The 25,471-nt window shown below is 33.0% G+C and overlaps 3 protein-coding genes and 2 long non-coding RNA genes across 11 annotated transcripts; 3 read left to right on the plus strand and 2 right to left on the minus strand.

The window, feature by feature from the left end:
• The first annotated feature begins 666 nt into the window (after positions 1-666).
• On the plus strand, positions 667-1,473 carry LOC146950608 (signaling peptide TAXIMIN 2-like). The gene is made up of 2 exons (XM_085746554.1): positions 667-873; positions 1,187-1,473. Exons 1-2 carry the CDS (start codon positions 761-763, stop codon positions 1,308-1,310), a joined length of 237 nt encoding a protein of 78 aa, XP_085602680.1. The 5' UTR covers positions 667-760; the 3' UTR covers positions 1,311-1,473.
• Positions 1,474-10,233: 8,760 nt separating this feature from the next.
• On the minus strand, positions 10,234-10,794 carry LOC146950609 (uncharacterized). The gene has a single exon (XM_085748651.1). The coding sequence runs from the start codon at positions 10,792-10,794 to the stop codon at positions 10,234-10,236; it is 561 nt and encodes a 186-aa protein (XP_085604777.1).
• Positions 10,795-13,807: 3,013 nt separating this feature from the next.
• LOC146950610 (uncharacterized) lies at positions 13,808-17,647 on the minus strand. Of its 7 annotated transcripts, none has more exons than XR_015027626.1 (5): positions 17,322-17,647; positions 15,747-15,831; positions 15,099-15,253; positions 14,596-14,658; positions 13,808-14,111 (listed from the first exon to the last, which is right to left on the minus strand). It is a non-coding gene; the product is annotated as an uncharacterized LOC146950610 (long non-coding RNA). The 7 variants fall into 7 exon arrangements; XR_015027624.1 differs by lacking the exon at positions 15,747-15,831 and adding an exon at positions 15,888-15,958; XR_015027625.1 differs by having other exon boundaries at positions 14,596-14,655; positions 15,747-15,958.
• LOC146950611 (uncharacterized) lies at positions 14,302-15,254 on the plus strand. Its single transcript, XR_015027628.1, has 2 exons — positions 14,302-14,397; positions 15,080-15,254. It is a non-coding gene; the product is annotated as an uncharacterized LOC146950611 (long non-coding RNA).
• Positions 17,648-19,412: 1,765 nt separating the features above from the next.
• Positions 19,413-22,861, plus strand: LOC146950612 (uncharacterized). The gene is made up of 3 exons (XM_085746557.1): positions 19,413-19,695; positions 19,828-20,234; positions 22,189-22,861. The coding sequence occupies exons 1-3, from the start codon at positions 19,531-19,533 to the stop codon at positions 22,625-22,627; spliced, it is 1,011 nt and encodes a 336-aa protein (XP_085602683.1). The 5' UTR covers positions 19,413-19,530; the 3' UTR covers positions 22,628-22,861.
• Positions 22,862-25,471: the final 2,610 nt, after the last annotated feature.

Raw genomic sequence — 25,471 nt, forward strand, 5'->3', positions numbered from 1 at the left:
GGGGGGGTAATTGAAGTTTTGTTAATTTAGAGGGGTAATTGACGAAACTTACCATTTTAGAGGTAATTGCCCATTTACTCCACTACTAAGACATGTGGGTTGAGATAGTAATAATAATTGCATATAAATCCCTAAATTTAATTTCGCTTGCATTCCTTTTCTCGCTTTCTCAATAATTTGCACTAATACAATCAATTTTGGGACAAAAACCAACTTTATAAAAGATAAAATATTGTTCAAAGCACAATTGACATGTACTTGCAATATGACTTATGTAACTGATGGCGATGGATATCATAGGATTTTGCAAACTAGAAGGAAATAACAAAATCAGAGAAATATTTTTTTTTAGAAAAGAAGTCAACTTTTTCAACTACGTGGATGAAGTAATATAAGACGGCCAACTAACCTATGGTTCATGAAACATAGAAGAAATTTCCGCATAGTGAAGTACCAAAACTAGCCCCAACAACAACAAAGAAATTCGTAAAATGACATTCATCTCAAGGGTATTTTTGTCTACAAAGGAATGTTAGTGGAAGCTACTCGTTATTGTCATTAATTTCATCTTAATAGTAATATTAAAAAAACACTCATTCCGCGTCATGATTGTTGTCTTCAAAATTATAAATTGAAATAATCAACACAACACGTTTATTTAATCGCTTATATATATAACCCCCTAACTTCTCCACTTCCCCTCGTTCTTGGTCACGTTCACAAAGATCCATTGAAGAATATAGAAAGAAAGAAAGAAAATATGGCAGATGATGAAGGTTGTGAATGCAGGCCATTGGGTTTTTTGCTTGGATTACCTTTTGCTCTCTTGGCTTTGATTTTATCTCTTGTTGGTGCAGTTATCTGGATTTTTGGGTACGTAATTTTCTCTTAATTTTTCTATCTTTTTTAGTTTTTCATCAATTTTATTATATAGTTTGATGATCCTGTTATTTTATGAAATCATATATATAGAGACAGATCTAGCTTAGTCAAATTTCATTTTATTTATAAGTAAAGATAAAACTTGATATCTAGGGTTTTCAACACTCACACACTCTGCGCATCAACTACTTTCACCGGACGCAGCGGTGCTTAGTCAACATATAGCACAATGTGTCTTTTTTATTTTATTTTATTATGTTTTGGTTTTTTGGTTGTGATTGTGAGTTATATTATTATTATGCAGATCTATATTGAGTTGTTTGTGCCCATGTTGCATTTGCTGCGCTGGATTGGCAAATTTGGCTGTGGGTCTTGTAAAGCTTCCAGTTCGTGTTCTTAAGTGGTTTACTCGACAAATTCCTTGTTAGAGATGAAGACCCCTTCATAGTTTACGATATTTACTCGTTTTGTACAAGTTTTAGCCTTTTTGTTTTCTTTGAATTTGCTTATTTGTATCATGATTCATCGGTTTAATTGTGATATTCAACCGTTTGTCTATATATTTTGATTATTTCTTCCTTTTTTGGTGAATATTTGATTCTTTCTTCTGATACAAAATAAAATAATAGGAAGTATTTTTATTTTTATTTCTTATGATATTCAACTGTTTGTCTACGAATTCCTCCAAACGGGGGAGTAAAAAGTGAGTTTAAAAGGAATACTTCTCTCCTAAAATTTAAACCAACCAAACAAATTTTAAAATAGAGTAAATGGTCACTTTGTTCTCTGACTTTGCATTTTGATGTCGGTTTCTGAGATTAAATACAAAGTATTCTCTAAATGTGCACTTTTGTTATCAATTTAGTTACTGGCGTTAAATAATTATGTTAACTGATGATGTGACAAAAATTTTATGCTCACAAGGAGTGCACATTTAAATTGAAAGTAGAAAATGGTCATCTTGGTCCTTGAACCGAAAATCAATTATCGTCGAAAATCAATACCCCCAAACTCGTCCCAACGAAGTGTTGTTCTTCATCAAGAACTGAGTCATCTTTCTCAATGAAGTTGTTGTTGTATTTTTTATTATTAATTTATTTTAAAGTTAATTTATTGTTTCATATATATCTTAAATAAATTATGATATCATACTTATTTATACTGTGAAGAACGTGTCCATGTTTTACGTTACAAACCGTTGGCACATTGAATATTCCTTGGTCAAAGCTAATTAATAGCAAAACGTTTTTTGGCTTGCAAAAAGGAGTGTAACGTTAACATGAAAACAATTGATATAAATAAGAAGGCTTCACAGGTCTGAAGTATAAGAAAAAAGCTACGACAATTCCCATATACACATATATTTGAGAGTTGCAGTATTGTTCCTGTGAGCATCCAATAGTTGTTCCTGTGCCCTTACTATTTCACGTGCAGTGTTAGTGAGAAGCGGCTGTTGTATCCTGGAGAGCACTAGCTTTGAGGCCAACTGCATCAGGTGATTGACCTGTGGCGGCGAAATGCTCTTAAGCCCAGTGCGTTTGCACGCCTCAGCCAACAACCGATAAGTTCTTCCTTTCTTCTTTATTTGACTGAGAATTATATTTATAATTGCAGTGATATTTCTTGATTATTATCTTTAGTTATTAATTAATTCTATGTCAGTATATCTAACAATCTTAAGAGCATTTTCGTTGAAGTTTCATTGATATAGAATTAACTATAATCAAGAATTATTATACTGTTTTTATTCATATAATTGTTACGTATTTGGTTTGATAAAAAATTCAATTACTGTTGCACACACTTGGTTTGCTCCACACTTAAACACATAATTGTTTCTGCACTGTTTGTTCTCTATGGAAACCAATTTGCTGAAACGCTCCTACAACGGTTTTCTCAAACAAAATTATGCTTCATGCATTGCTCAATATAGATGCCTAAATGGAAACAACCAACCTGTCAATCCTAAATTTAATTTAGCTTTGATGGATGATATATTTGTGAATGTTGTTTCTGAAACTATAATTCTTACAAAGGAAAAATCATGGGTGGTAGATTCTGGGGTCACCGCACATATATGCGCAAATAAAAATATGTTCACCTCCTATAAATATATAGGGGAAGGAGTGGAAAATGTAATTTTAAGTGATTCAAGAACAGCCACTGTTCTTGGTAAAGGAAAGGTGAACTTGAAACTCACTTCAGGAAAAATCCTCTCATTAAGTAATGTTCTCCATGTTCCTGATATGAATTATAATTTAGTATGTGTATCTATATTGAGCAAAGCGGGTATAAAAACTATTTTTGATTCAGACAAAGTTTTACTTTCAAAATGTGGGGGCTTTGTAGGCAAAGGTTTTTATAGTAATGGTTTATTTATTTTAGATGTTTCTAAAGTTATGAATGAAAGTGTTCCATCTTCTGCTTATCTTGTTGATTCTGTTGATTTATGGCATGGTAGATTAAGACATGTTAACTTTTCTTACATAAAGAAAATGCAAGAGTTAGGAATTTTGCATAATTTATCGATTGGTGATAACGATAAGTGTCCAATATGTGTAGAAGCTAAAAGTACAAAGAAGTCTTGTAAACCTATAGAGTTTCGTGAAACCAAACTTTTAGGTTTAATACATTCTGATCTAGGTGATTTGAAATCTACCATGACTAGAGGAGGTAAGAAGTTTTATATAACCTTTATAGATGATCTTTCGAGATACTCCTATGTGTACTTATTAAGATCTAAGGATGAAGCGGAAGAAAAGTTTAAGATTTATAAAGCCGAAGTAGATAATAAGTTAAATGTTAAGATCAAAAGGCTTAGAACCGATAGAGGTGGAGAGTATGATTCTAACTCACTTAGTGAATTTTGTGAGCAAAATGGAATAGTTCATGAAGTGACACCTCCTTATTCACCTGAATCTAATGGTATAGCTGAAAGGAAAAATAGGACTTTGAAAGAAATGATGAATGCTATGTTATTGAGTGCTGGAGCTCCTTCAAATTTGTGGGGGGAAGCTATTCTTTCTGCTTGTCATATTCAAAATAGAATTATATTTAAGAAAACCAATAAAACCCCTTTTGAGCTTTGGGAAAAACGGATGCCAAATTTGAAATATCTGAAAGTGTGGGGGTGTTTGGCTAAGGTTTTATTACCTGAACCTAAGAAAAGAAAAATTGGTTCTAAGACGTGTGATTGCATGTTTATTGGTTATGCTAGTAATAGTGCAGCCTATAGATTTTTAGTGTTGAAAAGTGATGTGTTAGAATTGAATACTATTATTGAATCGAAAAATGCTGAGTTCTTTGAAAGTGTGTTTCCCTTGAAATCTAAACTAGAAAAATCATTAGTTGGATCTTTATGTGAATCTGATCCTTGTTCTGATGATTTTGAGCTTGAACCTAGAAGGAGCACAAGAATTAGAAAAGAAACCAACTTAGGAGATGATTTTTATACTTTCTTAGTAGATGGAGATCCCTTGACATATAGTGATGCTATTTCTTCCCCTGATGGCCCTCTTTGGAAAGAAGCTATTAATAATGAAATACAATCAATTATGAGTAATCATACATGGGAGATAGTAGACTTGCCCCAAGGAGCTAAAACAATAGGGTGTAAGTGGATCTTTAAAAGGAAGTTGAAACCTGATGGTTCGGTGGAAAAATATAAAGCTAGGTTGGTAGCTAAAGGGTACACACAGAAAAAGGATTTAGATTATTTTGATACATATTCACCCGTAGCTAGAATGACTTCAATTAGAGTATTGATAGCTATTGCTTCAATTCATAATTTAGTGGTACATCAAATGGATGTAAAGACCGCTTTCTTAAATGGAGATTTAGAGGAAGAAATTTACATGGATCAACCTGAAGGTTTTGTAGTTCATGGTAAAGAAAATAAGGTTTGTAGATTAGTTAAATCTCTTTATGGTCTTAAGCAAGCACCTAAGCAATGGCATGAGAAGTTTGATAAAGTAATGTTGTTAGATGGCTATAAGGTGAATGGTTCAGATAAGTGCGTTTATACTAAATTTGATGATAATTTATGTGGTGTTATTGTTTGTCTATATGTGGATGATATGCTTATATTGGGAACTAACATAGATGTGGTTAATGACACTAAACAATTTTTATCATCAAAATTTGATATGAAAGATTTAGGTGAGGCTGACTTGATTTTGGGAATTAAGTTAACAAAATTAAAAAATGGTTTTAGAATGTCTCAAGAACATTTTGTTGAGAAAATTTTGAGAAAATTTGATTTTTATGACTCTAAACCAGTTAGTACTCCTTATGATGGTAATTTACATTTGAAAAAGAATAATGAGAGTAGTGTATCTCAAACTCAATATGCCCAAATAATTGGTAGCCTTATGTATTTAATGAATTGTTCAAGACCTGATATTGCATATGCTGTAAATAGATTGAGTAGATATACTCATAATCCTGGTAAGGATCATTGGAATGCTTTATGTAGAGTCTTGAAATATCTTCGAGGAACCATGAATCTTGGTTTATGCTATGTGGGATACCCCAGTGTACTTGAAGGGTACACTGATGCTAATTGGATATCAGATTCTGATGAGACTAAATCCACAAGTGGATTTATTTTTTCTCTTGGTGGGGCTGCCGTCACTTGGAAGTCATCCAAGCAGACCTGTATAGCCAGATCCACCATGGAGGCTGAGTTTATTGCTCTAGACTTGGCAAGCTCTGAGGCTGAGTGGCTAAGAAATCTCTTAGCAGATATTCCTTTATGGAAGAGACCAGTTCCTTCCATATCTATAAATTGTGATTGCCAAGCGGCAATATCAAGAGCAAATAATAATGTTTATAATGGGAAAAGAAGACATATACGTATACGTCATAATTCTGTGAAGCAGCTGCTACATGATGGGGTTATATCCCTAACCTTTGTGAGGTTAGAAATGAACCTAGCGGATCCGTTTACAAAACCACTAAATAGAAAGATAGTGGAAATTACATCGAGGGGGATGGGACTTATGCCTAATACAAAAATTGAGAGTGATGGTAACCCAACATAGATTGTGAAAATTCGCAAGGCTATGTTCATATGGGTAAGAACAAGTCACTTGTCAATTTGATGAGACACTGTCCATTTTATTTTTGAGAGTTCATCCCTATGGTGTAGGATAGTGTATACTACAGCGTTGGAGGTTGAGTTTTACTCTTAATGAATCTATAGCTCATATATATGAGTGGTGTACTTGACTGTAGTGTACACCTGATAGAGTCACCTATATGAGTGTTGGAGGTGAGGCCGCCTCTATGAAAGTTTAGGCAGACTTTCTAGAGCCACTCATGAAATCCAGGCATAGGTGCAAGGCCAAAATGCACCACACCGCGTTGAACAAACTTTGGACGAGGGATCAATGTGAGTGATGAGATCACTGATTCACAAACGGAATGAGGTTCATAGAGGTTATAATCTCACCACATTCTAGTGAGTCAAATTTCATTTGCTCTATGTACTAGTTCATAGTCCAAAAGACACTAGTGCTTATGCATTGATGTTTCAAGCTCTTGGAAACATACACAACTTTAAAATAAATTGTGGGGGATTGTTGTATTTTTTATTATTAATTTATTTTAAAGTTAATTTATTGTTTCATATATATCTTAAATAAATTATGATATCATACTTATTTATACTGTGAAGAACGTGTCCATGTTTTACGTTACAAACCGTTGGCACATTGAATATTCCTTGGTCAAAGCTAATTAATAGCAAAACGTTTTTTGGCTTGCAAAAAGGAGTGTAACGTTAACATGAAAACAATTGATATAAATAAGAAGGCTTCACAGGTCTGAAGTATAAGAAAAAAGCTACGACAATTCCCATATACACATATATTTGAGAGTTGCAGTATTGTTCCTGTGAGCATCCAATAGTTGTTCCTGTGCCCTTACTATTTCACGTGCAGTGTTAGTGAGAAGCGGCTGTTGTATCCTGGAGAGCACTAGCTTTGAGGCCAACTGCATCAGGTGATTGACCTGTGGCGGCGAAATGCTCTTAAGCCCAGTGCGTTTGCACGCCTCAGCCAACAACCGATAAGTTCTTCCTTTCTTCTTTATTTGACTGAGAATTATATTTATAATTGCAGTGATATTTCTTGATTATTATCTTTAGTTATTAATTAATTCTATGTCAGTATATCTAACAGTTGTTTATGTGGTTGCGGGAGACTTGTTGTTAGGCCCCTGGCTATACATACCTTTTTTTATTTTAAGAGGCTAAATTAGCCCACCTAAATTGACACTGGAGAGAATCGAACCTGAGACCTCAAGGAGGAGCACACTCCCTGACTATACATACTTACTATCAATTAGGTCCCAAACAGTAAACATTTATTGTCACTAGGGTCCATTGCATAAAATAGGATCATAGTAGGCCTACTGTGTGTCTGTAAGTGTTTACTGTCATGGACCTTAGTGACAGTAAGTATTTACTGTCAGGGAATTAACTGATAGTAAGTATGAACAGTCAGAGACCTAACAACAAGTCTCCCGCAACCATAGAACAACTTCATTGAGGAAGATTACTCGGTTCTTGACGAAGAGCAACACTTCGTTGGGAGATGAGTTTGAGGATATTGATTTTCGGTTGAGGGATATTGATTTTCGAGGATAATTGATTTTCGATTTAGGGACTAAAGTGACATTTTTTTTACTTTCACTTTAGTTCCTATTGCAACTCATACTCTTTGTTAGCTTAAAACCACCTTTGTCACATCGTCAGTTAACAAAATTATTTAACTTCAGAGATTAAAGTGATAACGAAAGTGTACATTCAAGGACTACTTTATAAAATATTGTCTCCCCTCCTCTCTCTCCCCTCTCTCTCCTTTCTTCAACCCCTAGCCAAAAAGACCTTAGTCTTCAAACCAAAAACAATATTAATCGAATGATAGATTTGTAGCCAAGAATTTCAGAATGCTCAATTTTATTTTATTTTAATAAATAGAGACATTTATATTTGAGCTTAGGGGTTGTATTGGATTTGAACTTAAATTACCGGTGATCATGTATAATATTACATGTATAATATTACAACCTAAACTAATTCTAGTGTCTATACAGTAGGCAATTTACTAATTTATGGGTTTTTTATTTTATGGGTTTTTTTATTCATGAAAATAAGAGGTTATGTGTGATGCGTTTATGGTGTAAAATTTTATATACAATGTATCTTTTTTTGTGGTGGTCGGGTTTTAAACCCCGGACCTTGCATATTTTATGCATTGTCCCAACCAACTGAATTAAACTCACGAGGACGTATACAATGTATCTAATCAAATTATATATATTCTAAGTCATATTAACTGGTGTCTTGTGTCTCTAAGATACTGGTTAAGAAAATTAAAAAAGAATAACGTGATTCTCTCCCATGAAGAACTTCAACTCTATTTTTGGAATCACCTATTTGAGAGGCAATCCAACTACATATAAAAGAAAAGAAAGTGCAATCAATTTTTTATATTTAAGACATGAACAAGAAAGATATCTTGAGACTTCTAATAGGACCTAAAGACTCTCTAATCACGAGAATTAGGTTAAAGATATAAATAAAATAAATTCTAAAAAAAAAAATTGGCAATATAATCTATAAATTTTGCAAAGAAAAAACAATGTTCTTAATTTTTTTTTTCCTTAAATTATCGAGTCCAACATTTGCATCATATGTATTAAATTAAATTATCGAGTTTTTAAATTATTTTACTAACACAGTCACAACCTCAGTCTTTTAGATGACACTCACCTATCATATTTCTCTTTTTTCTCCTTTCAAATCTCACATTCTCGGTCTCTCTCTTCTCAATCGCCATAGTCATCAATCATCATCATCTCTTTGTTTGATAATGCATTACAACATTTTGCTCGGGGCTAAAAAATATTTTTATTTTTATTAGAAAAAAAATTATCCACTGCGGGGATGGGGGAGGATGGGTCAGGGATACCCGAACCCATCGGAGACGGGGATGAGATTCGATTTCTCATCCCCATTAGGTATGGGTAGGGTAACAGGTAAAAATATGAGAGTAGGGTATGGGGACGGGGAAGGTAAAACCCGTCCCCTCCCCGCCCCATTGTCATGCCTATGTTTAAATGATGATTTCTCTTCAATTTGATTGATGATGTTTTCTCGTGACACCCCAAATTATCTAGTTACACTCAAAGATAATTAAAATTTAACTATAATACCGAAATTTCACATAAATTTTGTGATACGATCTTGAAGATAAAGAATAATGACTCAATTAGTTTCTAGAAGAGATCTTTTAAGGACATTCTACTAGTTAGTTATTAAGTAGTGTTATTATGTAGCAATTAATTAAGAATTTTTAAACCGCCAAAAACTAAAAAAAAAAAAAAAACTGGAACTTCTACCTAGAAATTGAATTCTAAACTGTTTTGTTTTTGTTTTTGTAGAGACATCTATGAAAGAAATATAGAAAAACTATGCAAAGTTTCATTTTTTTAGGGACAATGTAAAGTTTCATATCATTATAAAGAATACATGATTTTATTTTTTGACCGGAACATCCAAAATTGCAAATTTATTATGAGTAAGCAGCATATCATCAAGGGTCAAATTTCGTTCCCTACATTTTCTAGATTGTTTCTGACATCATACGAACCTCAACGATGGGATTTTAGAATTTTTAAAGGAGGAACAAATTGATTAAGAATTTTCGTTCCCCATAGTTATGAATTTCTTAAACAATTCATAATTAATTTGCCTATCGTTTAAAAAATTAAAATTTCTTGTTGAAGGTTTTATGATGTTATAAACAAGTTAAAAAAAATTAGGAAATAAAATTTAACTTGTAAGTGTATGCGGAACAAGATTGCAATTTTGCACATTCTGCCAAAAAAAATTAAAATAAAATAGAGGCTTCTTCATAACGTTTATCCTATTTATGTATGGTTATAGACGTTTCAGCAAAAAATATCCCAAAATTTGATTTCTATCTAATGAAATTCATAATTTTTTTTTTTGAAGAAGCCAAAATGATATTAGATTAAACACTGGGAGTAATTCATCTCGCACAAGGTGTGCAAAGAGAGTCACTCCTCAAAAATACAAGTGCAGGTTTCTGTTACTAAACAAAACAGACTGAAAAAGAAACAAGAAGACTACTCCTTAACACCCATACAAATTAAAGGGTGTCACCACCAGTCATTATAACTGAAAGCTGAAGTGAGCCTATTCGCCCTTAACCAAGAAAAAGATAAAAACTTTACTTTGTCCAATAATTGAACTAAGTCCAGTGCTTTGTTTTTGAAAATCCTATTGTTTCTTTCCTTCCAAACTGTCCAAACGCAAGCATGCTAGATCACTCTGAAGAAAGAATGCGTAAGTCGCTGTAACCCCGCCATGTGACCAAACTGAATAAGATGCTCACGGACAGAGTCTGGAGAAATGAATGATACCTGAAGCCACTGATAAACCCCGTACCATACACTGCCAAATATGTCACATCGGAAAAGAAGATGACTCGCCGTTTCTGAACATCCACAACCACCTATGCACAAAATGTCGTCCTGATGAAGAGTTCTCCTACGGATAAGATTGTCTTTGGTAGGTAGTCTGTTGCGAAGTAGCCTCCAAACAAATATTGAAACATTTAACGGAACCTGCTTCAGCCATGCTACGTCAAAAAATCCACGGTCCAGAGAGGCGTCAGATAGCATGAGATACTGGTAAACCCCCTTAACGCAGTAGCCGTTAATAAGATCCATAACCCAGCGCCACCTATCTAGAACATGGTCCTGCAAAACAATATTACAGAGCAAGGAAGAACACTCCGTAACTGACTCCTCTTCCCACGCCAAGAGGCGCCTCCGCCACTCCCAAGCATCACCTCCGACCGCCCACCCTCTCCTATCCATCTCCCTCACCATCACCCCCTTATTTTTAGCCAGGTCATACAAGCGAGGAAAACGCACACATAGAGGTGCGCCCCCCACCCAATTATCTAGCCAAAAATAGGTGATACTCCCTCCACTAACCACTCTATGAACATTTTCCTCAAACCAACTTCCCTCCCCGAATCCGACCCCACTCCGTATACTGGACATCATCCTCCACCACACCGAACTATCCCTCCCCCCTTCCTTCAACCGCCCTCCCACCTCCCCGTACCTAGCCTTTAAGACTCGATACCATAATCCCTCCTTATCCACTAACATACGCCAACACCACTTCCCCAGTAAAGCAACATTAAATTCCCTCAACCTCCGAACACCTAACCCACCCTCCTCCTTCGGAATACAAACAGAAGTCCAGTCAACCCAAGCAATTTTCCTAATATCCTCACAACCCCCCCAAACTTTTTTTTTTTTAAATTGTGAAAAAAGCTGATGTATGGTCCACGGTGATTTCTGCGAAAGCATCGCTTATTTAGGCACTATCCAAAATAAAAATGATTTGAGCACACACACATCAAAATATATATTACCATTTACTTGTTTAAACAAATGCATATTATTTAATTTATTATTCTTTTACTTTTTCTCACTTATGTGTATGCCCAAGTCCTTTTTAGTTAGATTTGTTAAATAGTTTAGTCACACACGTTATGGATTTTATTCGCGTATATATGCGAAAAACAAATTTGGTGTAGATATATGAGAAAGTTGATGTGATAAAATTTTGAAAACTCATGATTATTTTCAAAATCAAAATTAATGTAGTGTTTCTATTAAATAAATTTTTTATTTTATTTGCAAAAGACTGTTCAATGTTTGCACCGCACCCGTTGCCTATTTAAGTACTTACATCTACATAAACAAATTTTTATATACATATTTGAGAAAGTTGATATGATAAAATTTTGAAAACTTGTGACTATTTTCAAAATATCAACATTTAGGTAGTTTGTCTATTAAATAACTTTTTATTTTATATGCAAAAGATTGTTCAATGTTTGCACCGCATCCGTTCCAGATTTTTTGTACTTATATCTATACAATTTTTTTTATATACATTGTTAGTAGATGTTAGTAGGCGAATAAATTAAATTTTACAAAATGATCATTATGAACATAAAATTAAGGAGATCACACGAGTTTTAATAAGGACGATTATGAAATTAAGCTATTTTTTTTTGACAAATAAGATTATGACACTTGCGATGTCCATTATCCGTAGTTAATTTTTTAAAACACAAATAAATTATTTCCATAATTATCTGTGAAATTGGTTACCTTGACCATTATCCGTAATTAATTTTTAAAAAATAAATAAATTAAATTTTGTAAAATGACCATTATACACATAAAATTAAGGAGATCATGAACAGACGATTATGAAATTTTACTATTTTTATTATTTATAGATAACATTTTTTTTTGGTAGTGGCCGAGGTTTGAACCCCGGACCTTGCATATTTTATGCATTGTTCCAACAAACTGAGCTAAACTCACGATGACATTTATAGAAAACATTTGTTACACTGTTTCAGTAATTAATATTTTAAAAAACAACTAAATTAGCTTCATAGTTATCCATTGACATTTGTTACAATTGTGATGATGATTATCCGAAATTAATTTTTTAAAAACAAATAATTAGATTTTGGAAAAACAAATAAATTAGCTTCAAGTTATCCATAGACATTGGTTACAATTGTGATGATGATTATCTGTGATTATTTTTTTAAAAAACAAATAATTAAATTTTACAAAATGTCCATTATGCACATGATATTAAGGAGATCATGAGTTTTAATAAGAACGATTATGAAATTTTGCTGGATTTCAATTTTTATATATTGTTAGGAGAATATTGTTAGGAGAAGATTAGTAGATGAGTCGGCTTCTTTAAATGAAAATAATATTAAATGAAAATAGGGGATAATATATATATATATATATATATATATATATATATATATATATAAATCATATATGGATAAGGATGATTTTTTTTACTGTAGACAAGGATGAATTAAACATACAAACCAAACATGTATAATAATTGAATTTTTTCAAAAAAGTATAATAATTAAATATAATTTGGTCAAAAAATAAACAAATAAGTATGGTAAGAAATGAATTAGTAAAAAATAACGAAAATATTGTTGGGAGAGTTAACAACACAACTTTCTCTCAGATTGAATTTGAGTTTGATTCTTAAAGTTGTCTATTTGAAAGATACCTCACCCTTAATAAAAAATGTAAATGAAAAATTAAATATCTCACAACCAGAAATCCTAATTACAATGCGTTTAAAAATAGTCGAGAAATAAAGTCATATTACAACAATACTCATTTTTTTTAAAGTACAATAATATTAAATCTTAAAGTAAAAGCCTATTTTAATCCATCAATTTTTTTTTCACAACTCAATGTAATAATCGACTAAAAATAATTCTAAAACTAATCAAACACATGTCTTTAGTGCTATTTAGGGAGAACTGTTCATCCCCAATGGCTTGCTGTGGGATTAAGTTGATTATTTTAATTGCTTAGAAATTTTTATAGGGGGTGGCCCATTTAGTTTGGCTATTGATTAAGTTTAGCTAGGGAATGAGAGATAATTAGGATGGCGATTTAACTATTATCAGAGTAGTAGGTCGTCAGCTACTGCAGCACGGTACTCAAAAACTTTCTGCAGGTCTGGCACACTTAAGATACTACTCCCTCCGTCCCATATTACTTGACCTAGTTGACTCTATCACGTATGCCAATGCACAATTTTAAACTTAAATTTCTTTAATAATCTAGTAGAAAAAATTACGAAAATTTGATATTTTGAAAATATTAATCGAGACGAATCTAACAACATCTTATATGCTATATTTTGTTTTTATATATTAGTAGAAAAATAGAGTCAAAGCATGATACATGAATAGTGCAAATATTCTAAATAGGTCAAGTAATATGGGACGGAGGGAGTATATCCCATAAAATGTTGAATTAAAGCTATTTGTTTTACAATAATTTAAGCACTTTACAGCTGGAAAGGACTGCAAATGCAGACTGACATAAACAAAAAACACTTTTCAACTTTCAAGCATCTCTATAATACTCTATTACTCTATAAACAATCTCCATAAATAGTGGAAGACGCCTTCCTATGAAGCATTGGTGTTCAGCTGCATTTGTGGTGGGTTTCCCCATTCCATTAAAAAGATTCCAGTTTTAAACCTTTTCATCTCTTCTTGATCCTTTTCTATCTTTAAGGTATTATTTTTCTATGCAATCTGTCCAATAAAGAAGAAAACTTTCACTTAAAATACTTGTTAATTCATATGAACATGTTATAACTAAATCTGCAGAGAACAAAAATTTCTCAGCATGGGCTAAATCTGCACTTATATTGTTGCTCATGTATATGTTAAAACTACTGATTCAATTGCTCCTACAATGAAATTTGTACTAAACATGTTCAATTGTTTGAATGTACGACAGGTACCATGAAAAATTAGATATGAGCTCTTACCAAGAAATGAATTGCTCTTTCTACAGCTTACAAACATGAAAGAATCGGTGAGATTGTTTACTACTTCTAACTACAATATTTAACCTATTTAACATAAGTGTTATAGCCTCTCATAATTGATCATGTACAGAACTTAAACTGAAATTCAAACTCAAGAAAGAGCATTTTTTATCTATAAATCACTAAACCATACAAAACATAAACTCAAAAGAGATTTAGTCAAGAAATAGAAAAGCCAAACAGACCTTATGTCAAGGAGTTCTTGGGCTTTTTGCTGTATCTTCACAAGATTTAGCCAAACAGACCTTCTGTGCAAAAATGAAAGTGATGACTACATAACAAAACAAACTATGAAAAATACATATTAATATGACACCAATGCATATCCAACCACATCAATATAATTTGATGACCAAAAAGAGTTTACCAAAAATTGAGACATTGAGGTGGATGTATAGTCATTACAAAAAAGCACCATTATCATACAAATCAGGTTAGCCCATTTAACATACACCTAAAGGTTTTTTTAAAAAGCCAGATTAAATTCCATAGATCAATAAGTGACCAAGATACATAGATGTTCGAAACAAGTAGAAGCGTAAAAAAAGCATACATAGATGTTCAAAAAAAATAAAAATCTACAAAACTCGCATACATAGGCTGTCATGGTTGAGTGTGTAAAAAAATGATAACATTTTAAACGGAACTAACAAACTTTCAATTTAGCAGAAAGCAAAAGGTTTAATACCTGCAGTTAGTCTCTGATGTTGAAGGCGATTTTTTCTGTTGCAAGGACAGTACAACCTCTACCATCACATGAAATGTGTATTTGGAAAGGTCTTTTTCTCTTTTTATTGTGGTGATTAAAATTATCATCCTTTCTGCAGCAGTTTGAAATTCAACCTGAAAGGAAATCAACACAATCAATCAATATTTATCTTACGTTTGAAAAAGAGGTTAACGAGCAAGCAAAATATTCAATAATGTAACATTCCCATTATTTAATTTTTCTTTAAATTTTTTGTTGTATCAAAGATTCTTGACACCTCTTTTCAGATTGGAGAAGAACGGGATAACAACTACACCAACATCACTGCACTGGTGCTTTCTTATATGGATTGAGATCCAACAACATCGCAACAACTACAACTCATAAGACTAAAGCTTCCACTTATTCAAAGGTGTTGATCAAATTTCTGCTATACATCCTTTTATGATATTCATTAAACTTCTGCCATCCTCTTCATTTAGGAAGGTGGATGCCCTCATTATGAAAGAAAATGCTAGATCTTCTAAATTCCCAGGTTTGGGGTATATAAAATTGTCGAGTGTAAGCACGGGTTTATGATGCTAAGTTGAACATTACACTTTATTATGGTAGTTGAGTATTCTTTACCTTTATAGACTTGGGCAAAAGGAAGTGCTATAATTGAAAGTATGCCATGGAAAGTTCAGTGCATACGGTGCAACCAGCAGATGTGCTACAATCAAAAATTCAAAGCAAGGTCTATCAAAAAGCACTTAAAATGAAGATTACCGGCTTGAAGCACTCTCATCTAAGATGAATCTATCACTCATCACCGTATGCCTTCCTCCACATGAGCAATCCTACCAAAAAACAAACAAGATCCCTCCTTATGTCCAGCTCCCTACCAATTACATTAAGCATACCCAAAACAGTTGCAACCTCAAAATTGAGAATACGTTATTTTTCTTAACCTTTAAACAAGTAAAAAAAAAAAAATCTTCAAAATAGTCATCAAGGCATTTCAGAACGACAAGGCAGCCGCAACATAAAACTTTCATAATTATGTGGTATAACCCATTTACAAAATTATTAATTAGTATATTATCATATACTCCCTCCGTCCTAAGTTACAAGCAAAAAAAAAGATTTTCACACTTACTAAGAAAACTAAAATATTGTGGTTTGTAGTATAATTTCTTGTGTTATCCTTGGAATAAGTTTTATAGAAAGATGTAAAAACAATTTTTATTGGTTATTAGTTATAGAAAAAATGAAAGGGAGAGCATAATGAATGCAAATTGCAATTAATTGCTATTTGGAAAAGATGATTTTTTGAAAAAACATAATTAAATATGATAAAAGTTAGTTTTTTTTGCTTATAATTTGGGATCAAGAAAATGAGTTTTTTTTGCTTATAATTTGGGACGGAGGGAGTACTAATCAATGTATTACCATATACTAATAATGGTGTAACCCCAAATAAATATAAGATAACGGTTTATTTGGTTTCCTACTTCTTTTTTTTTTTTTTTTTGAATAATGGTTTCCTAATAAATACATACACAGTAAACAAACATTTGCGTAATTAGTGTACTCCTATATACCTAAAATTAGTATATGGGAAACCAAAAATCTAAACTCAGACACAACATATATCAGCTTCAATCATTAATTAAAAATTAACATTTGGTCCCATTTAAGTGAATATTTTCACAACAGAAAAAACACAGACAAAAAATAGACATCCGAATTGCTTCGTTCAGTGAGAATGATATTTAACAATTGTCAACAGATAGAGGCTGTCATTTGGTAGATAAAATAGTGTTGCCGAAATACGGCATCGCATTCTTTCATAGTAATTAAAGTAACCTAAAAGCTGAAGCTTTGAACTAATATCCCACCTTATAATACTTGACTCTTATTTCACTCATATTTCAAAACATGATGTTATATTCGATTTTTTTATATAAAATCAGAATAAAAAACATTTGATTTTATAAAATTAGTGGATAAATTAGAATCCCAAATCAAGTGTATGAGAAAGAGAACACAGTACAATGCTTTTAAAGTAATTCACACTGTAGTTCAAAATGTTTGTTCCAAAAGTTTCTGAAAACTAAAAAGGGGGAAAAACTCATAGCAACAAATACGTGACATAATAAGGAATAACGTAGAAAATACATGAGAAGAAAGAGCAAAGAAAATCAAAGAAAAAAGACATACCAAACAATTGATCGAAAGAAAACTGAAAATAATTTGGATGCCCATGCTGGTGTGTGATTCTTTCGTCTATGTTGTGGAGGATACTCGATTGAAGGAACAAGAACAATTTGGTCGGAAAGTTCTTTCAAAAGAGATGACCATTTTTGGATCTACCCCTTTGTGATTCTGTTTGACTATATAAATAGAGAAGGTTGAGGAAAAAACGAAAACTCGACTCTTCTAGCCAAACGAGGCTGATTTCGGCGGCGGTTGGGGAGAAAAGGTTGTCGCGGCTGTTGTGGGGGAGGATGAATCAGATCTGTAAATTAGGGTTTCTAATGAGAAATGAGAGTGAGAGAGTAGGGTAGTCGCTGGTTTCATGTGGGAGACTGGGTTCGGCCCAATTCTGTTTAGTGAAGTGGTGTAGGCCTAAAACGATGGTGTGGATAGCAATATGTCCAAAATGATATTTTTTTTTATATTACATTTAAAAAAATCAATTTCAACCTTTACTTCAAAAAAAAAAAACAATTTCAACCTTAAATATTCTATTATTTATTTTAAAAACACTTACACTCTGAAATATATCTCACAAAAAAATTATAAGCTTGCAAAGATAAGCTATAAACTCATCATGGAAGCTATAAATTTATTTAGTTTGGTAAACCAATTTAAAGTAAGGGACAATTTAGTAAATATCCCCCAAGCTATTTGTTATAAAATAAAACTGGGTCTAAGATCCTTCAAAGGAAAGGGTCTAAGTTGACAAATTAGTGCAAGTTAACAAATATGTTTTAATGAAAATTACTAAAGTAACCCTCAAACTATTAGTTTCAAATAACAAAGATAAAGGATTTCTTTGTCTAAATGAAAAGTGCATGGGTGAAAAAGGGAAACAAGGTGAACAGTTTAGAACAAAAAGGGGTATTTTTTACATTGTGAAGTTGAACAGTATGTGAAAGGATGTGCTCTTTATCAATGCATCTTTAGCACAACAAAGTACAGAAAGAGAGATTGTATTCTTCTTTGTGGATTTCCCCTTGATGGTTAATATTATGTATGTGTGCTTTGGTGGTTTTTGTATTATTGCTGCTGTTGCTGAGTGATAATATTTATTCTTAACCGAATATATTTGGTCTGCTCACGTTGTTTTCTAACTTAAATAAAAATTAACAGGATATTCCAGCCGTGCGTTGCACGGGTTCGTACACTAGTATATGTCAATTCCAAATCGAAAACAAAGTAATTCTCCGTAATAATGAGTCAAAGATTAATTTACCTTTTTCATTAAAATATCAAAGACTAAATTAATTTTTTCTTTAGTCGGAGATTAAAACACCTCAAAAAAGTGGTAAAAGTCCATAATAGGTCTCCACTCTGAATGTTAAACAAATGCTAAACCCCGATACTTCAAAATGGATGATGTATCGTATCTCTTGCGTATCCTGCACCGATACCCGCCTGATACTTCCCGATACGTATCAAGAGAGTATCCGAAGATTAAATATTATTTTTTTTAAAAATAATTATCTGATACTTCCCGATACGTATCAGGAGAGTATCCGATAATTATCTTACACCGCTACCTGCCTCGATAGTTCCCAATTAATGTTAACTAAAATAACTTAACTCTTGAGTCCTGATGTGTTCTTTTTTGGATGTAGTGGTTTTTTTTTTGGATCGATATAGTATAATACTAACAATGTTCCTTTTGGATATAGTATAGCACTGATGGTGCTCTTTTTATGATATATTGTGTATGTAATTGACTAATCATCAATATCTTAATTGTCAATATTATTTATATTTATGTTATTGTGCTAAGAGCATATGACTGGTTTCTTTTGTTTGTTAATATATTTGCATATTAAAAAATAAGGTTATAATTATATTGTACATTTAATTATATAATTTTTTTATTAACGTATCAAGCCGTATCGTATCTTGATTTTTGAAATTTTTCCGTATCGGTGCAGTATCGTATCTGTATCGTATTTCGTATGGGCTTCACAGGTTAACATGTATCGAAGACACGTCTTAGCAAAACCCTGAATTTTCAATTGATACCTATGCTTAGGTACAATACAATCGTGGGTAGCTGAAAGAGAACCCAACGTTAAAATTTCTTGAACTCTCTCCCTTCACAAATTCGCCGCAAAATCGCAGAAAATCGGAACCAGAAAGTGCCGTAAAACTGTCGAAGAGAAAGAGAGAAGGGCAACAACCAGCCATGGGTGTTGACTACTACAAGCTTCTTCAGGTTGATCGGAACGCCAAAGACGATGACTTGAAGAAAGCTTACAGAAAACTCGCCATGAAGTGGCATCCTGATAAGAACCCTAATAACAAAAAAGAAGCTGAAGCCAAATTTAAGCAAATCTCAGAAGCTTATGATGTAAGTTTTTTTTAAAGGGTATCTTAAATTTTCAATTTTTAGTGGATCTTATATGAAATTATTGATTAAAGTTTTGTTTTTTGCATCTGGGTCATGCTGATTTTGTGGTGGGAATTTGTTTTTTGTTATTAGGTATTGAGTGATTCTAACAAGAGAGCTGTTTATGATCAATATGGGGAAGATGGGCTGAAGGGTCAAATGCCACCACCACCTGATTCTCATGCCTCTGGTAGTGGTGGTAGTAGAAACTTTTCACCTGATGACTTTCCGTATCAGTTCAATCATCGGACTCCTGATGATATTTTTGCTGAGTTTTTTGGGGATCGAAATCCCTTTGGTGGAATGGGAGGGATGGGAAGAGGTAGCAATGGCATGTTTGGATCCTATGGTGATGCTGGAGGAAGTGGAGTCAATGTGCATCAAGGTCCTCCTCGTAAGGCGCCTCCTATTGAGAACAAGTTGCTATGTTCTCTTGAGGATATATATAAAGGGACCACTAAGAAGATGAAGATCACCAGAGAAATTCTTGATCACAGTGGGTGAGTTGTTGTTCTTACCTGCCTAGTTCTTTTTTCAATGCTGTGTTTATTGCCATCAGTTATTAGATATTTATAGTTAAAGTAGCTCAGTTTCAGTTTGGTACATAGTGTAGCATTGCTGAGATTTACATGTTTGGTTCATGCTTCATAGTGTAGCATTTCTAGATTTACAGGTTTTAACCAAAGTACAAACCCTCGTGGATTAATTGGAGAAGAGACTGATTGGTCTCTTATAGCTCGGCTGATTAGCAATGTTATTTGATTCATAATATTAGATAGATAGTGGGGGCAGAACCCATAGTAGAAAAGATTGTGGGAAATAGGCTTAGGTGGTTTAGGCATTTAGAAAGAAGACCTGTACTGTAGATTATGTAGGAAGGACAGTAGATGACATGGAGGATAGTCAAATCACTAGAGGCAGAGGAAGACTTGGAAAAACGATAAGAGAAACTATTAAGAAAGATCTAAAGATTAATGAGTTGTATCGAAATATGGTTTATGGCGTAGTTTGATCCATGTAGCCAACCCCACTAAGTGAGATAATACTTGTTTATTGTTGTTGTACTTTGTGAATTGTATCATATATCCATGTTTTTGCTATTTCATCCATGTTGTAGAGAATATGCTGGTAGGTTTTGTAGTTGTGGTTGGTGCAATGTATGTGGTGCCATTTGTGTGGCATCTGCTTCTTTATTGAAAGAGGAAAGTTACCTAGAATTATAGTAATTGTTTAAATGATTACAGCAAGCTTTGACTGATACCGCAGTCGAACCTTCCTCTTCCTCCAATTTTAAGTATTGATGGTTCAGAATTAACTTGAATCTGAGTTTTACACTCAAGTCAGGTTTGCCTTGAATTTTTTCTAATAGAACTTTTTTTTTTTTTTTGGGTAGGATTTACACTTCTAGCAAAAGTATTGCTCAGTTGTAGACTATGTAGCACCGACACGTTAGATTGAATGTTTGCATTCAGTGTGTGACATGTATCACTATATGGCATCGACACATGTGGTTACATTTAAATATTCCCACTTTTTCAAAATTTTAAATTAATACCAGTGTCAAAGTGTCTGTGTCATGTCTGGTGTCGTGTCCGGTGTCTATGTCAATGCTTCATAGGTTAACATGGCCGATATGAAGCGAGTTATATTGGTATAAATTGGTAACTATTGTTATTCTAAGTAATGAACTAATGAAATTTGAACTTTTGATCTTTAAGTGTTATTTATAGACAATAAGTAGCTTCTTGGCAAATTGCTCTTTCTAGAACTTTTTATTTAATAACCATATCATAATGTTGATTTATAGTAGTATGTTTGGGGGATAAGTAATACTAGATTTGTGATGCTTGGCAATGCTCATTCACATCAGATAACAGTGTATTGAAACAGTTGATCATATTGTTCTTTTGTCATAAAGTTTATGTCTCTGGTTTTTGAGATTATATTGGTCCTATTTCATTACAGTCCAGGGATGTAGAAGTCTTCTGCGGATGAACATTTTGATGAAATCTGAATCTTATAATGTTCTATCCTTCTCTTGTTTAATGTTGCAAATTACAATGGCTTGGTGTTTGTTAAACGGGATCAATAACTTGTTTGCCTTAGTCTAATGTACTAACCCCATTGTCCTTCTCTTGTTTAATGTTACAACGGCTTGGTGTTTGTTAAACGGGATCAATAACTGGCTTGCCTTAGTCTAATGTACTAACCCCATTGTGCATATTGTTTGGGATGGCATTTTAAACTGTTGTTATTGCTAGGGACGTTGATGTTTTTCTAGTATAATGGATTTTCCATGTTAGTCTGTATTAATATCCTCTAATTTAAACATCTAGAATTCGAGATAAGGGTTGAATATATAAATTTATGCATGATATCTCTCATTATGGAATTATTGCTGTTGTAGAATGCCCTATTGATGACTTTGTTTTTTTTATTTCCTTTCGAGTGCAGCAAAGTCACATCGCTGGATGAAATCTTGACAATTAGTGTCAAACCTGGATGGAAGAAGGGGACAAAGATCACTTTCCCCGAGAAGGGAAATGAACATCCAAATACCATACCTGCTGATATCATTTTCATCATCGATGAAAAACCACACAATGTGTTCACTCGTGAAGGAAATGATCTAATTGTAACTCAGAAAATTTCTCTTGCAGAAGCCTTAGTTGGTTGTACAGTGAATCTCACTACACTTGATGGCAGAAATTTGACTGTAGTGATCAACAATGTTGTTCATCCTGAGTATGAGGAGGTTGTTCCAAGAGAAGGAATGCCACTCCCAAAGGATCCAACAAAGAAGGGAAACTTGAGGATAAAGTTCAACGTCAAATTCCCAACTCGGCTCACTTCGGATCAGAAGGCAGGAATGAAGAAAGTCTTGGCCGGATAAAGTAAGATATTAATTGGTACATCTTTTGAGTCTAGTTTATATGAACAAAATGTATATTAGATTACCATAATCTTGACAGGAGGCAATTGGGAAATTTGGTTGTTATGGTATAGAATAATATTACTTAGTATAGTAATCTATTTTTTGGAATGATATTTTGGTCTATTTTATGGTTGGTTAGACAATGAGTTACATTGGGTTTCATTTATTAAAGTCGTTAATGTTACATTAAAATTTGGGTACATGCTGAATACCAACATTCTTCAACTTCATGGTATGGGGTCTCACATCATTTATGTAGCTGTTCCATAAGCATTCATATATTTGTGCATGAAATAAACTTGAGTTAAATTGAGTTTTATCTGTCACAGTGGTTAATGTTTCATTAAGATTTGGCTACATGCTGAATACCAACAATATTCAAGCTCATGGGATTGGGTCTCACATCATTCATGTGTGTTACATAAGCTTTCATGTATTTGTGCATGGAATAAACTTGAGAGCTTCTTCCCAAGGTCACTCATTTCTTGAAAATCGCACCCCTGCATCGCGCTCAGATGGATAAAACGGGACAAAATGGTGCTTTCTTTTCTTTCCAGGCACGGATCATAGCGGTTTTTAAGAATAAGGGGTTGGAAAAGAAACTCTCAGTAAACTTCAGTCAACCTTTTGTAAGGACCTTTTCAGCCATAAAAACTTCTTGCAAGCAAGCTTCAGTAACAATAATGATGTACACTGAACAGCACTAAACCTTGACAACTTAGATGCTTAGTCACATGCATGTTTCCCTACAAATTCAATTGCACAATTCAAGAATCAATCTTGAGCCACATCTGAATCTTTGTGTTCCACAAGGACATACATACTCCAAATAAACATCAAACTAGCCGTACCACATGGACAAATCGAAATCTATCTTCACTTGTGTTTGATAGAAATCTACTTATTACTCCATCCGTTTCAAAATGAGTGTAACTTTAGCCAATTGCACAAATATTAAGGAATGAAATAAAGTAGTCAAATGTCATAGCAATTTCACCAAATTATCCTAATCAACTATTGATTTGTTTTTCATTAAAGAAAAAATAATAATTTGGAAGTAGTGTAACATAGTATTCATTGAAGGGTACAATTGAAAAGAAAAAAATTATTATTGTAGGAAACTGAAAGCGACATTCATTTTGAAACAATTTTTTTGGTTAAAACGACACTCGTTTTGAAACGGAGAGAGTATATCAATGACACATCAAACTACCCACCAAAAATAGTACGATGATCTGTTTTTTAAAAGGGAAATGTTAACAAGTGCCCCAAGGAAACTTGTTAAGAAGTTTAAAAAGGAAATTTTATCTTGGGAATGATGTATTCAACACATTGAAAGTTTAAAAAGTAACTTTATATACATAAAATTTGTAAATTATTTCTATATTTGAATCCTTAACTAGTACCTTAAAGGCATGAGTTAACAAGACCCTTTTTAAAATTATTAAACTTTCAAAACAAAAGGGAAATAGTAGACAATGACTCATAAGCTATGAAGCCCGGATACTCCAGAATGGTGCCGTACCCGTGTCGGATACGTATCGGATACCGATACTCCGCGGATACTCCCGGATACGTATCCCAGAAGTATCCGAATGATTTAATTTAATTTTTATTTAAAAATATATTGGATACCTTAAGGATACGTTAAGGATACTCCCGGATACGTATCCCAGAAGTATCCGAATGATTTAATTTAATTTTTATTTAAAATTTTTATTTGTATTTTGATCACAAGTATTAATTTTTGTAAATTGGGATCATTATATTGGCCATTACTTGAAAAGGGTGACTATCTTCATACTACCTTGGTATCATCATAGTGCAGGTTGTTTATATGGTATGTTTTGGTTTAAAGGATATCTTAGTTGGTGAATGGTCCATATTGTATTTTGACTTGGTGTAATTAGTTTTAAGATTTCACGCTATTTATTTTTTGTGCGTTTATGTCTAATATATATATTAAAAAAAATTGTAAACGTATCCAAGCCGTATCGTATCCTAAATTTGAAATTTTTGACGTATTCGCGTACCCGTATCGTATCGTACCCGTATCTGTATCCGTATCGGGGCTTCATAGCTCATAAGCATTCTCCTCGTCTATCTAGAACTCACTCAAACAAGGTTAGAGTTCCTCTCTCTCTCTCTACGTCCTTTTCCATCCACTGTCCTTACAAAAATAATAGTCAGATTTTGTCAAAAAAATAAAATACTCCCTCCGTCCCGGAATAACTGACCCATTTTCTAAAAAAAGTGTCCCAAAAAAATTTCAATTTTCAATACAACTTTCATCATTCCCAATACAATATAACATTAAATAATACTATTTTTATCATTCCCAATACAATATATTCCACTTTCCCCTTTATTTATACACTTTTCTTAATCTGTGTGAAAAACCAAAGTAGGTCAATTATACCGGGACGGAGGTAGTAATAGTTAGATGTAACATGTTATTTCAAGGGATTGATTTATGTAATGAGAGAGAACAAATTTTCAAATCTGATAAGCAAGATGGATAATCAAGATGGATATAACCATGATATCTTCAAGGTGAAACAAGATATGACATGAATAGATAACAATATTGGGAGAGGACGACAACGATTATGGATATTATATTTCAGTTTGGAAGAGGCTTTTTCCATTTTTTTTCCTTTTATAAAGTACTACTCCCTCCGTCCCATATTACTTGACCTATTTAGAATATTTGCACTATTCATGTACCATGCTTTGACTCTATTTTTCTACTAATATATAAAAACAAAATATAGCATATAAGATGTTGTTAGATTCGTCTCG

This window comes from Medicago sativa, chromosome 2, assembly GCF_051527215.1.
Source record: "Medicago sativa cultivar Bolivia chromosome 2, Bolivia_mono, whole genome shotgun sequence".
Classification (NCBI taxonomy): Eukaryota; Viridiplantae; Streptophyta; class Magnoliopsida; order Fabales; family Fabaceae; genus Medicago; species Medicago sativa.

What these genes read in the sequence shown, in the direction of transcription:
- LOC146950612 (XM_085746557.1), top strand. Translation starts at nt 19,531, where the DNA reads ATGGGTGTTGACTACTACAAGCTTCTTCAGGTTGATCGGAACGCCAAA. An exon ending in AAATCTCAGAAGCTTATGAT is followed by an intron (nt 19,696 to 19,827) that starts GTAAGTTTTTTT and finishes TTTTGTTATTAG; the next exon opens with GTATTGAGTGATTCTAACAA. An exon ending in GAAATTCTTGATCACAGTGG is followed by an intron (nt 20,235 to 22,188) that starts GTGAGTTGTTGT and finishes TTTCGAGTGCAG; the next exon opens with CAAAGTCACATCGCTGGATG.
- LOC146950609 (XM_085748651.1), bottom strand. Translation starts at nt 10,794, where the DNA reads ATGGATAGGAGAGGGTGGGCGGTCGGAGGTGATGCTTGGGAGTGGCGG.
- LOC146950608 (XM_085746554.1), top strand. Translation starts at nt 761, where the DNA reads ATGGCAGATGATGAAGGTTGTGAATGCAGGCCATTGGGTTTTTTGCTT. An exon ending in GCAGTTATCTGGATTTTTGG is followed by an intron (nt 874 to 1,186) that starts GTACGTAATTTT and finishes ATTATTATGCAG; the next exon opens with ATCTATATTGAGTTGTTTGT.